Here is a 16,215-nt window from a genome sequence, read left to right on the forward strand (position 1 = left end):
GCCGCGGGGGCTCCTGGGAGCTGATCGCTAGCCCTGGCAGCCCCGCCTCCTCCCCATGACGTCAGCGCGAGGTCGGAGGTGGGGCCGAGCGAGCCCCGCCCACGTCCCCGGGGTTGCCTGAGCCTGTCCCGTCCAGACGCGGGGGAGCGGGGCCGAGGATGGGGCCTTTCCCGCACGGAGACGGGCCTGGGCCTGGGCTCCGGCCCGGCTCTGCTGCGGGTGGAGGAGGGGATCGGCCCGGCTCCGGGCGCGGGTGAATTCGCGCACCGGGGACACCCACCGGCATCTCCCAGCGGGGGCGGCGCTTGGGGCCGGCCGGGAAGACGAAAGACCCGAGCTCTGGGGCGCGGCAGATCAGAGCCCTCAGTCCGCGCCCCCGGGCAGGGGAGCTGCTGTCTGCCCCGCACGGAGCAGCGCGGATGCTCCCGCCTCCAGCTCCTCGTGCAAACGGGTTGTTGATTCTCCACCTCCACTTTTCTCCATCTTTAATTTTCCCTGGGCCTGAGGAAGGGCACGTGTGCCCGAAAGCTTGCCGGAAAAGATCATGCTTTGGCGGTGTCTTAGTTGGCCTAATAAAAGGGATCTATGAAATCTATGAAAATGCAGCTGAGGGAGTTTGGCAGAGACTTGGGTAGAGATGGGGGTGGGGGCGATGACTACAGAAGCAGCTGGCACAGCCAATCAGTGGCAAGAGGCAGCCCCCTAGTTGGACCAGGCTGTCGGCGCCCTGTTACGCACCGCCCACGCTAGAGCCAGCTGCATCTGCGGCGCTGTTATGCAGCCGGCCCGAAGCCCTCCCTGTACCCGGCTGCGCTGCTGCACCCCGAGCCCGACGCTGGGCCAGCGAGCCCGGGACCCCGCGCAGTGGGCGGGGATAGAGACAAAGCGCAACCCCCGACCCCGCAGCCCACGAGGCCGAAGTTGGTGTTTCACAGCCGTGAGGTGCATCCCTGGCCCCGCGCGTCCTGCCAGCAAAGGGTTAATGTGGGGAGCTGCAGCAACTTTTCGCAGACGTCATGTAGCGTCACGTGCGCGACGCGGGTGGGAGGGGTTCGCGGAAGCAGCGGCTGAGGTTTGTGCTGGGCTTCCAGGAGTCCCCGCGGAAGGAAGAGGAGGCTGCACGGAGGGACGAGAGAGCGGGGCCGGATTCGCCCGCGCGGGGTGAGGGGCTGCGGGTCGGGAGTTGGGGGGCACCGGCCGGGGAGGGGGCTGTGGGTTGGGAGTGAGGGGCACCTGCAGGCCTGGGGGGGCAGGGACTGCACGTTGGGAGTAAGGGACACCGGCGGGTCAGGAGTGAGGGGCTGGGGGGAGCATGGGCTGCAGGTCAGGAGTGAGGGGTACTGGGGGGGCAGGGGCTGTGGGTTGGGAGTGGGGGCCACTGGCAGGGGCTGCAGGTCAGGAGTGAGGGGCACCAGTGGGGGTGGGGGGCAGGGGCTGCGGGTTTGGAGTGAGGGGCAGTGTTGTGCAGGCAGGGGTTGTGGGTCGGGAGTGGGGGGCACCGGCAGCTCTGGGGGCCGGAGCGAGGAGATGCCGGGCAGGGGGCTCCAGCAGTGTCGGGCTGTTGGGGGATGTTACCCAGGCTGATGCCACCTGGCTGTGGGTGGGGGTTGGGGGACCTAGGGCCATGTGCAGGTTACTGTCTGGGTGGAGGCAGTGGGGAGAGGCTCTGTTCCTTTTGGGTGCTATGGGGGAGAGGCGTAAGTGCTATGGGGTACTGGAGGCACTGTGAGGAGGGGACCTAGGCCATGCTAGGTGCCAGGTAAGACCTGCAGGGCCTGGCATAGGTTGAGGGGAGGGGGCAGGTGTTTGGAGTTTTATGGAGCTAGCCCTGTCCCTACAGCCTGTCTGGGGCATAGAGGGTAAGTGAGGATGTCCCCGAGGCTGCTCCGTGTGAGGGACAGTCAGGGCTGGGCAGACATAGGGGCTGGCTGGCACAGGGGTCCTGGGTCTTCCATCACATGATGAGGAAGGGGAGTGTATGCTTAGGACCAACCAACGTGGGTTCATTAGAGGCAGGTCCTGTCAGACCAACCTGGTGGCCTTCTATGACCAGGTCACAAAATCCTTGGATGCAGGTGTTGCGGTGGACGTAATCTTTCTGGACTTTAGGAAGGCCTTCGACACTGTCTCTTACCCCATTCTCATTTAAAAAAATAGGAGATTGTGGTGTTGATGCCTACAGTCAGATGGGTCACCAATTGGCTGGAGTGCCGCACCCAGAGAGTGGTGGTGGATGGGTTATTTTCAACCTGGAGGGATGTGGGTAGTGGGGTCCCCCAGGGCTCGGTCCCACACTGTTCAACATCTTCATCAGCGACTTGGACGAGTGGGTAAAAAGCACCTTGTTCAAATTCGCAGATGACACTAAGATGTGGGGAGAAGTGGGCACACTAGAAGGGAGGGACAGGCTGCAATTGGATCTGGACAGGTTATAGGGGTGGGTGTATGAGAACAGGATGGGATTCAAAACTGACAAGTGCAGGTTACTGCACCTAGGGAGGAAGAACCAGCACCATACCTACAGGCTGGGGAACTCCCTTCTTGTCAGCAAAGAGGCACAAAAGGATCTTGGAGGCACAAAAGGATCATTATAGACTCCAAGATGAACATGGGCCGCCAATGTGGCGCTGCAGTCAGGTGCCAACCGCACCTTGTCATGCATCCACATATGCATCATGAGCAGGTCCAAGGAGGTGATCTTCCCCCTCTATATGACACTGGTCAGGCCGCAGCTGGAGTACTGCATCCAATTCTGGGTGCCGCACTTCAGGAGGGATGTGGACAACATGGAGAGGGTCCAGAGGAGGCCACTTGCATGATCAGGGGTCAGCAGGGCAGGCCCTACGAGGAGAGGCTACGAGACCTGAACCTGTTCAGCCTCCACAAGAGAAGGAGGGGACCTGGTGGCCGTCTATAAACTGGCCAAGGGAGACCAGCAGGCAATGGGAGAGTCCTTGTTGCCCTGAGCACTGCTGGGAGTAACAAGGAATAATGACCATAAGTTGACAGAAGTTAGATTCAGGCTAGATATCAGGAGGCGCTACTTCACTGTCAGGGCGGCTAGGAGCTGGAACCAACTTCCAAGGGAAGTGGTGCTCGCCCCTACCCTGGGGATCTTTAAAAGGAGGCTAGATAATCACCTAGCCAGGGTCCTTTGACCCCAATACTCTTTCCTGCCAATGGCAGGGGGTCAGATTTGATGATCTGCTCAGGTCCCTTCCGACCCTACCTACTATGAAACTATGGAGTCTGTGCTGTCTTCTTCCTGCACAGCCCCGCAGACTGGGCACTGTGGGCAGGCGCCACGTGTGAGTGCAGGGCAGTGGGAGCCCAGGCCCTGATGGGGAGAGGTTTCTCCTGGGGGAGACAGTGGTTGTGCTGGAGGCTGTAGTAGCCTTGGCCCTTCCCTCTGCAACCCTGCTGCAGCCTGAGGTGATGCTGGAGGAACAGGACCTAGGGGGTCTCCAGGCAGGAGCTGCAAGGCAGGACAAGTCCCTGCTGTCATCCATCCTGGGATAGGGCAGGGGGTGTCCCCAGGGAGGTCAACACTGTGGTAGTAAAGCAGCAGTTACAGGAGGAGCTGGTCTAACATCAGGAGATCTGGGGCAGGAGGTGATGCAGGCCATGCAGCCCCCTCCTGAGCCTGTGATTCTCTCAGAGACCCCACAGCTGGCACCAGGGTCAACCTCCAGACCCCAGCAACCTGGTGCCAGCACTTCCAGGGGCTTTGCTACCTGGAAGCTGAGGGCCTGTGGGAGGTTTGTAGCTGCCTGTGGGAGCCCTGTCTGCTCTGTCTGGAGCCCCAGTGCCGCAGCAAGGAGCAGGTCCTGGAGGTGGTGATGCTGAAGCAGTTCGTAGCCATCCTGCTGGGACTGGGGGACTGGGGGCACAGCATGGGACTGTGGCAATGGCTGAGGGGTCCCAGCTGTGACAAGTAGAGGATGAGAAGCTCCAGCTGAGAGCATTTAAACCTGATCATTCATGCTGCCATCCCCATCTTCACCTGCTTCCTGTTCCCACAGCTCCTCCATGACATGTATATCTCATCCCCAGGTCACAACAAGTGAAGGTTGTGGAGGTGCCTTCAGACAAGATGCAGGCTATTGGGACACTGCAGGAGCCTGGTGATTCCTTGCTGAAGCAGCCAAAGGCCCATGGCACAGACAGGCCTCTGGAGGAAGCAGGACAGAGGGAAACCCTGGCACCTTGGGACAAGCTACCTCGTGTTCCCAAAGAGGAACCCCTGCCCCACCAGAAGTCAGGTGAGGTACAATATGGAGGCCTGGCCTGGGTCTGGGTGCCTGAGAGGCTGTCCTTCATGGAGGGCAGAAGGCTCGAATGTCTACCCTTGATGGGGATGCAGTATTTGCAACCACGTGCCTGGGCTGGGACAGAGCTCTGATCTCTGTGGGTGGCAGCTCCCAGGCTGAGGCCCCTGATTCTTCTCCCTGCAGGTGTGCAGCTCCCAGAGGAAGAGACTTTATCTTGGTTGGGCCCTTTCCTACTAGCAAGGCAACAATCAGTGATCTAATTGTTGTCAAGGTGGATTTTAATTTAAATCAAATCAATTTAAATTAAACCCAGCATTCATTCCTGCCTGCGGCAGGAGGTCAGGTTAGATGATCTGATCAGGTCCCTCCTGACCCTATCTACTGTGAAATCATAATTTCAATCATGATTTAATCATTGGTCAGGAAGCCTCGATTTTAATCATTGTTTTCTACAAAAAAATGAATTCTTGTTTGATCTCCTGTATTCATTTAACTTCTTGAAACTTTACACTTTTCTAGAGAGGTAAGGGCTTGACTCTGTGTCCACAGACTCACAGAGAGACCAGAGGACGGATGGGTGGGTAATCACGTCTGTTATCTCTCAGCCCCATATACTGCTGTTGGGACCTATTTATAAAACTTTTCTAAAAAGGTTGCATGATTATACTGTCTCAGATAGTACATAATTAGCTGTTACAATTCCTAGCCTATTGTGATGTCTTGAATTATAGAAAAATAGGGTTGGAAGGGACCTCAGGTGGTCATCTAGTCCAGGGGTTTTCAACCTTTTTAAAAAGTACACGCTGGTGGCCGGATGCCTTGGGGTGTGGGCGGGGGCTGGCACACAAGCAGGCGGGAGCGGGGCTAGTGCGCAGCCAGACATGGAGCAGGGAGGTGGGGATGGCGCGCGGGTGGGCAGAGTTGGAGTGCCGCTGCCTCCCAGGGACAGGGCAGGGAAGCTCACCGGGCTGGTTGGTGGTGGCAGTAGCCACCATGTGCAAGCTTCCTCGCCCACAGAGGAGTGGTACTGCTGTCACCTCGCCCCACCCCGGCTCTGCTCCTGGGAGGCAGCGGGGCTGTGTCCCAGCCTGCCTGCATGCCCCCCCCCCGGACAGTTCCAAGTACCCTCAGAGGTACGTGTACCCCTGGTTGACAACCCTGATCTAGTCCAACCCGCTGCTCAAAGCAGGAGCATCCCCATCTAGATCTTCCCAGCCAAAGCTTTGTCCAGCCAGGTTTTAAAAACTTCCAAGGATGGAGATTCCACCACCTCTCTGGGTTACCTATTCCAATAGTTTACTATCTTCCTAGTGACATTTTTTTCCTGATATCTAACCTAAACTTCCCTTGCTGCAACTTGAAACCATTGCTTCTTGTTCCATCATCTGCTGCCACTGAGAGAGTGTCTAGCTTCATCCTCTTTCAAACCCCTTTCAGGTAGTTGAAGAATGCTATCACATCCCCGCTCAGTCTTCTCTTCTCTAGACTACCTAAGTCCAGTTCCCTAAGTCTTTCCTCACAAGTCATGTCCCCCAGCCTCCTCACCATTTTTGTTGCCCTCCACTAGACTCTCTCCAATGCGTCCACATCCTTTCTGTAATGAGGGTCCTAAAACTGAACACAGAACTCCAATTGTGGCCTCATGAGTGCTGAACAAAGGAATAATCAATTCCCTCGATCTTCTGGCAGTGCTTCTATCACTGCAGCCCAGGATGCCATTGGCCTTCTTGGCAACAAGGGCATGCTGCTGGCTCATCTTCAGGTTATTGTCCTCTGTCACCACCCGGTCCTTTTCTGCAGAGCTGCTGCCCAGCCAGTCAGCCCCAGCCTGTCCTGTTGCAGGGGGTTGCTCCATCCTAAGTGCAGGATTTTGCACTTGTCCTTGTTGAACCTCATGAGAATTCGTTTGTCCCAGTCCTCCAATTTGTCAAGATCACTCTGAATTGTAGTCCTACCCTCCAGCATATCTACTACTCCCCCCAGCTTGGTATCATCTGCAGACTTGCTGAGGGTGCAGTCCATCTCATCTTCCAGGTGGTTGATGAAGGCATTGAACAAAACCGGTCCCAGGACTGACCCGCGGGGCACGCCACTTGATACTAACTGCCAACTAGACATCAAACCATTGACTACTACCCTCTGAGCCTGATGCTTCAGCCAGTTCTCTATCCACCTTACAGTCCATTCATCCAGCCCATACTTCCTTAGCTTGCCTATGAGAATACTGTGGGAGACTGTATCAAAAACCTTGCTAAAATCAAGGTATACCACATCCACTTGTGTCCCCACATCCACAGAGCCAGTCACCTTGTCATAGAAAGCAATAAGATTGAGCTTTAAAGAATCTTAAATTAAAACCTTCTTTTATATAGATTTATTTGTCTTAAATAAGAATCTTAAAAAAATACTATTAACTCAAAAACATCTTATTTAAATAAAAAACTTGATTTTTAAAAAAAAAAAATCATTAATTTTTGTCTACCCTGATTGCTGTTGTAATGATCAATGTTCTACTCACCCCTATCTCATGCCCCCAGGAGCCCTCCATGTCCAATAAGGGGCTAGTGCAGGTGATGGGGCCTCTGGATGCTTGAGGTACAGCTAACTCAGGCCTCTGTCTTACTGCAGATTCTCCTGAAACCAAAGAGACCTGGGAGTTGTCAGCATCTGGAAGCTCATCAGGCTGGTGCCCCAAACAAGGCCCTTTCCAAGGAGCAGGTAAGGAGCAGTGGCTCTACCCTTTCCAGTAGCAAGGGGCACCCTCCAGCTGTCTGCCAGAGCATTTTGATGAGGTGAGCGCTTCAACAGAGTGGATGTCCTTGTTTTCTGTGGAGAAGACTGACCTTGCATTTCCCCTCTGCCAGCCCTTAACATGTGGATCTGATACAGTCCCTCTGTCCCTTGAGCTTCTTTCCCAGGGAGTGATGTTCCCACAGGCTCTGTCATGGTGCTGTGATCAGCACCCTGCACTGGGATGATTACTGGGTCTCATTTCCTGCTTCATACCTGTGTAGGTCTGTTAGCCAGACCTGTCGGACATTGATTCTTTTGCTGCCCCCTTCGTCCATACGCTGAAGCCTCTGGCTGCCTCAGGCCCAGGCTACAGGAGACTAGCAGGGCTTTCCCCATGCCAGCTGCACTAGGGCTCATCTATGCATTCCCTTCCCCACCCTGCAGTGACCCAGAGCAGAGCTGAGCAGCCTCCTGAGGACGGGCCTTTTAACCTGGAGCTGCAGAGGAGTTCCCCAGGGAGACTGGAGGAGAGGAGCTCCGTGACACCTGAGCCAGGCCACGTGCAGAGGCGGCAGAGCAAACCTCCAAAGCAGGGGGAGAGCTTGGAGGTGAACAGGGCACTAGGTCCACTTGGGTGTGGGAGTATAGCTGGGGCAGAGCACAGGAGGAGTCAGGCATGGCATAAAGAGTTTCAGGTGCAGAGAGACCTGAAGAGCATCAAGTCTGTGGTGATGGAGGCTGCAAACACACCAAGATGCATTAGCAGAAGCTCTCTCCCAAGTGCAAATACCCAGAGGGCGGTGGTATGGGCAGACCTGTCAGTGCATGGAGCTGGGGCCTCTGCCCCTAAAAGTGTTGCTCAGGCTGCCTCAAAGGACCAAGCAAATAAAATGTGATAATCTGGGCTAAAGCTGACATATGACCTCCTATGTGCAGTGCTGCATCCACATCACATGTCAACAGAAGACTGGGGAATGTTGCACCCTTACCTGTTATGGCTAAGCCTGCAGTTAGTTGTAATACAGAGTGACGGCAGACAGAGCTGCGGGGGCTGGAAGCAGCTAGTAGAGGAGACACTAGTGGTGTAATGTTTGTGCCTGCAGCTCCGGGAGGTGTTTGAGGATGTGGCTGTTTATTTCACACGGAAAGAGTGGGAGCTGCTGGAAGACGAAGACAAGGTGCTTTACCGGGACCAGATGCTGAGGAATTTCCAAGCCCTCATTTCCCTGGGTAAAGCTCTGGTTTTTGCTTCTCTCTGGACCTATGTGAACTCTGAATTTTATTGTCTTCTTCCTGTTTTTCAGCAATCTCATCCTCATGCACCTTTGGCTGGGCTGCTCTGTCAATGATCAGACTTCTCTCTTGCATCATATTGATATATCCTCCTTCATTTGATTAACTCATATGTTCCCCATTCTTGTAGCTGCTGGTGCTTCCATATCCAGCAGTTTCTTGACGACATGATCTCCATTTGCCTTCTCAATACATTCATGTCATCTTCAATTCACGGTGCATAAATTCACTAACAGCTCTTCCTTGGAGATTATTTCTAATTTTCCCCTTCGCTAGTGTGTCCTGTCCAAACACATGTAACAGTCCCAGTGTGGTCAGTTCGGTACTATCTAAATGCTTTTTTCTGCCTTTGGTTATGACCCAGCACAAGTTAATGGAAGTCTCATTAGCCTCTGCTGCTATAACATGTGGATGGTGCATTTCCTCAACTCTTCCTCTAGTGGCATATGTACGTGTGATGGAACCCTGGTACTTGTACCAAGGGGTCAGTGGAAGCTTCTGTCCAAATTCCTTCCAGACATCTTTATGTCTATAGACCTGAGACTCTGGCTATGCTGTATTTACATTAAGACCTGCGGTCTCAAGCTCCCTCTCCCATTCTTCAAAGTTTTCTTAGTCTTCTCCTAAAATCCTTCTGCAGATCAGACACCCATCAGTTTGATAATAAGAAGTGGGCTAGGTGCAGAGCTTAGTGAAAGCCATTTTTCTTTCTAAAGGATCTCTGATACAGGGGCTTGTGTGCAAGGTTAAGGAACTTACCTTTTACTAGGTCAGTTTGCTTTTATGATGCTTTCTTTCCCCTCTGCTTCCCACAAAGGATTTTCTTAGGGAAGTTCTCAAATGCTTTCTGTAGCTCAACAAAGACCACATAGACCATTTCTACATTATGGGCTTTCACATGCTGTGAAGTTGTGTGTGTCTTTTTGCCTTCTTTTTGTGATTTCCATGACTTCCAAGGAACTTTTACACCTGGCAGTATTTGCCAATCTGTGAACCAGGGGGCAGCAGGGCAGGCCCTACAAGGAGAGGCTACAGGACCAGAACCTGTTCAGCCTCCACAAGAGAAGGTGAGAGGGGATCTGGTGGCTATCTACAAACTGGCCAAGGGAGACCAGCAGGCTGTGGGGAAGTCCCTGTTCCCCCGAGCACTACCAAGAGTAATGAGGGACAATGGCTATAAGTTGGCTAAGAATAGATTACGGCTAGATATCAGGAGGCACTACTTCACAGTCAGGGCGGCTAGGATATGGAACCAACTTCCAGGAGAAGTGGTGCTTACTCCTATGCTGGGGCTCTTCAAAAAGAGGCTAGGTAATCACCTGGCTGGGGTTGGTTGACCCCAGTATTCTTTCCTGCCCAGGGCAGGGCGTTGGACTTGATGATCTGCTTGGGTCCCTTCCGACCCTACCTACTATGAAACTGTGGGCCACCAATGTGGGAACAGTCAGGAAGGATAGCTGCACCTTGTCATGCATCCACAGATGCGTCACGAGCAGGTCCAAGGAGGTGATCCTACCGCTCTATGCGACACTGGTCAGGCTGCAGTTGGAGTAGTGCATCCAGTTCTGGGCACCACACTTCAGGAGGGATGTGGCCAGCATCAAGAGGGTCCAGAGGAAGGCCACTCGCATGGTCAAGGGGCAGCATGGTAGACCCTATGAGGAGAGGCTACGGGACTTGAACCTGTTCAGCCTCCACAAGAGAATGCTGAAAGGGGACCTGGTGGCAGTCTATAAACTTACCAAGGGGGACCAGCAGGCAATGGGAGAGTCCCTGTTTTCCTGAGCGCTACCGGGGGTAACAAGGAACAAAGACCATAAGTTGACTGAGAGTAGATTCAGGCTGGACATCAGGAGGCGCTACTTCACAATCAGGGCGGCCAGGAGCTGGAACCGACTTCCAAGGGAAGTGATGCTCGCTCATACCCTGGGGGTCTTCAAAAGGAGGCTAGACAGCCACCTAGCTGGGGTCATTTGACCCCAGCATCCTTTCCTGCCCATAGCAGGGGGTCAGACTACATTATGTGCTTAGGTCCCTTCCAACCCTACCTACTATGAAACTTGTCTTCATTCCTCGGACAATTCTCCCATTTAGTGGGATGCTGGATTCAGTTAGAACTACAGTTATTATAACATCATCTTGTCCTGTGCCCTCGTGATGCTGATTTATCCTCTCTCCCAGAAATATTTAATTGTCAGCCAGCTGTCATGGTTGCTTTTTACTGTTGTGGGTCCTCACTTTAAACCTTTGCTGATCATAAGCTTATTTCCATTCCTTTAACTGGAGTTCCACTGATGAGATAAATGGAATCTATCCATAAGTGTATCTATTGTCTCTTCATTTTGGTATTTTGAAAACAGTAAAAGCTTGATCTTTTGGCTACCTAGTGCATCACAGATCACTGCATCTCTGTTGCTATCCTTGGTGACTGTCAGTTTGATCCCCTTTCTGTACCAGGGAGTGGTTGGTGCTTTGTTTCCTATGACCATTCCTCCACTACCTGTGTGAAAAGGGCCACTGTCTCTTCAAGTCTTCTCCCTGCAGCACCTTCTCCTTTACCCTAAATGCTTCCTCAATGCAACCTTGAATTCACTGAATCCATTCCCCAAATCCCGGTTGATTCTGCATCCAGCACCCAGTCACAAACGTTCTTTAACCACTGTCCCAAACAGGATATCAAGGTCCCACACCGGATTTAATCTGCCACATCCAGCGAGGACAGGTGGAGCTCTGGGTCTGTGATGATGAGAATGGTGAGGAAATCTCCGGGTCGGAGGACGTGCTGCCAGGTGAGTTGTGGCTGTTCCCTCCACCCGACTCCCCTCTCAAAATGCTCTATGCCCAGAGTGCCAGGGCAGCCTGGAAATATCTGACATGCCCCTATGCTGCTGTTGCAAGGTGATGAGCTGAAATACAGTGCATTATACTGTAACGTGTCCAGGCAAGTGTTGTTCTCCCTTCCTGAAATCCAGTGATATGGAGACAAGCAACTTTTCCCTCCTTCTCCTCCTAATTACAGCTGTTACAGGAAAATTGAGTTTGCTGTCTTGATTTTTCAGCGCAGATCTCGTTTCTCTGGGATACCATGAACTTAAATTTGCATCTTCACTCAGTAATGTAAAAGTTCATTCCCCAGCCCAAGGTAGCCGTACCTCTTTAACACTCACTCCCAGGACTTGATGGGATTTGTAGTCCCCCATGGAAATCAAGATGATATTTGGAAGCTCTGTTTAACCATTCCTGTTGGACATAAGAAAAGCTGGGGCTTTTCCTGGCTTCTGGTCAGGCTGACGTGGAACCCAGGAAGTGCTTCATCATGGTCTCAGGCTGCATTAAATGGCTCCAGGGTGTTTATGGGATTCAGAAGCTTTCCTGTTGTGGGAGGAAGGAATTCCTCCATGTTTTGCACCAGAATTGTCCCATTCCTGTTTCCTCTCTAGAGCCCTGAGTGTCACAAAGCCTAAGACTCAGCACAGAGTCCAGGTTCAGGGTCATGCCAAGGCCTTACACCTGGTAGCGATTCGTGCGAAACAGGCCACCTTGGATTTCTCAGCAGAGGAAAGCTCCATGGGCAGTGCCTCCTCCATCTCAACCCTACACCCTCACTCACCAGGGGGGTTTTGATCTGCCCCCCCAATCACCCCTTACCCCCAGCAGACTTACCAGCTGGATGCTGCTTTCCAAGCTGCAAGGCTGCATATCGGGAGTTGGATCGGTATTGGCCAGTATGGCTCATTAATAATTGCCCATTGGTATCAGCTCAAAAAATCATTATCGGTGTACACCTACTCACATGTCCTTGTCTCAGCAGGGCCTAAGGTGATGGGGCTGACATCTGGGACAGAAACCTTGAGAGTGTGACTCTGAAATCCCCTGAGTAGGGAACATTTAGCCCAGCACAAGGACCTGCCTTTCTGTCACCCCCAGCACATTGGGTTTTGAAAGGAAGACCTTGATTTCTTGAGGGAGCACAAGGGGCAAGGTCCAGGCCTATTCAGGCCCATCCCAGCAGAAGGAATACCACTCTTTGCCCCTTGCCAGCAGGGCAGGGACTAATCTGGAGTTTCTCTTCCCCTCACAGGAGGTGCCTGGCTCCTGAACGGAGCTGAGGAGGAGGCTCCTGTGGAAGGGCCTACAAACCTGGAGCCACCATGGACTTCCTCAGGGAGTTTGGATGAGACGGACTCCCTGAGACCTGAGACGGAGAAATGGCCCAAGAGTCAGGGGAGACCCCAAAAGCAGATGAAGAACGTAGCAGTGAATCAGGTAACATCTCCAATTGGGTGTGAGAGTGTAGAAGGGGCATAACCCAGAAAGAGCCCTGTGTGCAGAGAAGAATATGTGTAGATGAGAGACCTAAAGATGCACTGGAAAGAAGCCCTCATCCAAGCCAAGGCAGTGGGTCGGGTGTCAGAGGGAAGCAGGACTTCACTGCAAAGCAGAGGGGTAGAGCTCAGCCCTGCTCCAAGGTCAGGAAAACCTTTAACTGGCCATCCCTCCTGGCTCTTCACAGGATAGGAAACATTGGGGAGAAGCTGTTTGCTTACCTCCAGATCCATTCTGAAGAGCTCTCCCACTGCTTCACCAAATGTGGGAAGAGCTTTGTATGCCCCTCCAACCTGGACAAGCACCTATATGGACACGGGGGAGAAATGTCAGTACTGCTGTGTACTGTGTGGTAAGGCCTTCCCCCATTTTTTCTCCGTGTCAGCACCGGTACGTCCACCTAGGGAGGAAGACGCACTACTGCACTGAGTGTAAGAAGAACTTCATTTGCTGGCAAGACCTATCCCAGCACCAGTGTGTCCAAAGCGGAGAGCAGTCACACCATGGCATGAAGTGTGCAAAGAGCTTCAGGCAGCTCTCCAACCTGGCCAGGCACTGGTGCATGTATGCAAGTGAGAAGCCACATCAGTGCTCAGAGTGTGGGAAGAGCTTCACTCATTCCTTCAGCCTGGCGCAACACCAGCGTATCCACACAGTGGAGAAGCCATATCAGTGTCTGGAGTGTGGTAAGAGCTTCACTCACTTCTTTAGCCTGGCTCAACATCAGCATATCCACACAGGGGAGAAGCCATATCAGTGCCCGGAGTGTGGGAAGAGCTTCGCTCACTCGTTCAGCCTGGCAGAGCACCAGCGTATCCACACAGGAGAGAAGCCACATCAGTGCTCAGAATGTGGGAAGAGCTTCACTCGCTCCTTCAGCTTGGCTCAACACCAACGTATCCACACAGGGGAGAAGCCACATGAGTGCTCAGAGTGTGGGAAGACATTCAACCATTCCAGAAACCTGAGAAGACACCGGCTCATCCACACGGGAGAGAAGCCACATCAGTGCTCGGAATGTGGGAGGAGCTTCACCCTATCCTCAGACCTGACCCGGCACCAGCGTATCCACACAGGGGAGAAACCACATCAGTGCTCGGAGTGTGGGAAGAGCTTCACCCGATCCTCCCACCTCATCCAGCACCAGCTCATCCACACTGAAGAAAAGCCACATCAGTGCCTGGAATGTGGGAAGAGCTTCACTCACTCCTTCAGCCTGGTTGAGCACCAGCGTATCCACACAGGAGAGAAGCCACATCAGTGCTTGGAGTGTGGTAAGAGCTTCACTCACTCCTCCAACCTGGCTCAACACCAGCGTATCCACACAGGAGAGAAACCGTATCGGTGCTCGGAGTGTGGGAAGAGTTTTGCTCGCTCCACCAGCCTGGCTCAGCACCAGCGTATCCACGCAGGGGAGAAGCCACATCAGTGTTCAGAGTGTGGGAAGAGCTACACCTACTCCTCTAACCTACTCCGGCACCAGCTCATCCACACAGGAGAGAAGCCACATCAGTGCTCAGAGTGTGGGAAGAGCTTCACTCAGTCCTTCCTTCTTGCTCAGCACCAGCGTATCCACACAGGGGAAAAACCATATCAGTGCTCAGCGTGTGGGAAGAGCTTCACTCGATCCTCCCACCTGGCCCGGCACCAGCTTGTCCACACAGAGAAGAAACCACTTCAGTTGCTCCGAGTGTTGGAAGTGTTTCCCTCACTCCTCCAAACTGACCCAGCACCAGTGCATGCATATCTGGGAACATCCATAATTCTTCCAGCAATGCCGGAAGGGCTTGGGGACATTTGCCTGCTCAGCACCCACCAGTGTCTTCATTCAGGGAAGGAGCCTCATGCTGGTGGGCTGAGTTAAGGCATTGTTCAGCCCTTCTAGGCCCTGCAAAACCCAAAGAGCACAGAGGCTGGCCTCCCAATTTTTTAAGAGGGGGAGGGGTTAAAACAAATGCGTCTTGCAGAAGCCGGCCCAGATGCTTGGGGAACTTGTGTGGAGATCTTTAAATCAGCCTGGAGCTGTGCCATCCCCATCATTCTTTAAAAGCAGGCAGTGCTCCCAGGGGAAGAAATGTTTTTACAATAGGGTGTCTTCCCTAAGAGATCTGGCTCTAACTGACACCCAGGGACTCTTCTTGGCTACCTCTGAGCTTTGTCCTCCCTCCTGAATCCAGGATTGTGGTATTTGAAGCTCTTGAGTTGGTAAGTGTGGGACACTTATGTTCAGGAAAGCATTCCCTGCCCTATATCCTAAACTTGCCTTTGCTTCTTACCAGTTTACCCCTTTCCCAGGCCTGCGCATGTCCATCAGGGTCTACAAGGAGCTGCTGGTGCTACCCCTTGAGCCCAATTTGTCAGGTTTTGGTTCTCATCCTCTCTCCAGAACTTTGCACTGCCAGGTGACATATGACTTTTTTTTAAATACGTAGGGGGTAAGAAGAAGGTCCCGGGTAATGTGGGGCCCTTGCAGGACGACATGGGTAACTTGGTCGTCACACCAGATGGCAAAGCTAACATGTTTAACGATTTGTTTGCCTCCGTCTTCCTAAGTAGGGACCAGAACAGCCACCTCCCTGCTGGGCCCCCCTTGGGGCCCGGGGGAGGCACACCTGGACCACGGGTTAGTGAGGATTTAGTTAGGGAGCTTCTGGAGGGGTTGGACGTATTCAAGTCAGCCGGCCCAGATGATCTCCACCCTAGATTTCTAAAGGAACTGGCCGAGGTCATTGCAAGTCCCCTGGTACAACTTTACGAGCACTCGTGGTGCTCTGGTGAGGTACCGGAGGACTGGAAGAGGGCCAGCGTGGTCCCCATCTTCAAAAAAGGCAGGAAGGAGGACCCGGGAAACTATAGGCCGGTTAGTCTCACCTCGATCCTAGGCAAGCTGTTCGAGAAAATTATGCTGGCACGCATCCAGGAGGGGCCAGCAGGGGACTGCATGCTTAGGGGCAACCAACATGGGTTCATCAGTGGAAGGTCCTGTCAGACCAACCTGGTGGCCTTTTACAATCAGATCACCAGATCGTTAGACACAGGGGTAGCAGTGGATATAATCTTCCTGGACTTCCGGAAGGCTTTTGACACTGTCTCTCACTCCATTCTCATTAAGAAACTGGGGGGCTGTGGTATAGGCACCCACACAGTCAAATGGGTCGTCAACTGGCTGGAGGGCCGCACCCAGAGGGTGGTAGTAGATGGGTCCTTCTCAACCTGGAATGACGTGGGCAGTGGGGTTCCGCAGGGCTCGGTCCTCAGGCCCGCACAGTTCAACATCTTCATCAGCGATTTGGATGAGGGGGTAAAAAGCACCCTGTTCAAATTTGCTGATGACACTAAGATGTGGGGGGACGTGGGTACATTGGAAGGATGCAGCAGGCTACAATCAGACCTAGACAGGTTACAAGGGTGGGCGGACGAGAATAGGATGGGTTTCAACACAGACATGTGCAAGGTGGTGCACCTCGGGAGGAACAACCGGCACCATACCTACAGGTTGGGGAACACCCCTTTTATCGGCACGGAGGCGGAAAGGGATCTGGGGGTCATCATTGACTCCAAGATGAACATGGGCCGGCAGTGTGGGGACGCG

At 53.3% G+C, this 16,215-nt stretch overlaps 1 protein-coding gene across 1 annotated transcript; it reads left to right on the top strand.

Annotated features, from left to right (window-relative positions):
- The first annotated feature begins 97 nt into the window (after nt 1-97).
- Nucleotides 98-14,485, top strand: LOC149869958 (uncharacterized). The gene is given in 9 exon segments (XM_090035210.1): nt 98-1,161; nt 4,054-4,262; nt 6,900-6,989; nt 7,449-7,612; nt 8,108-8,234; nt 10,970-11,086; nt 12,379-12,563; nt 13,009-14,304; nt 14,306-14,485. Coding segments are annotated over 9 exon segments (2,655 nt in total). The 5' UTR covers nt 98-775; the 3' UTR covers nt 14,387-14,485.
- The last annotated feature ends 1,730 nt before the right edge of the window (nt 14,486-16,215 follow it).

The sequence above is a fragment of the Crocodylus siamensis genome, chromosome 2 (genome assembly GCF_052110815.1).
Source record: "Crocodylus siamensis isolate JL-2025a chromosome 2, ASM5211081v1, whole genome shotgun sequence".
NCBI classification, from domain to species: domain Eukaryota; kingdom Metazoa; phylum Chordata; order Crocodylia; family Crocodylidae; genus Crocodylus; species Crocodylus siamensis.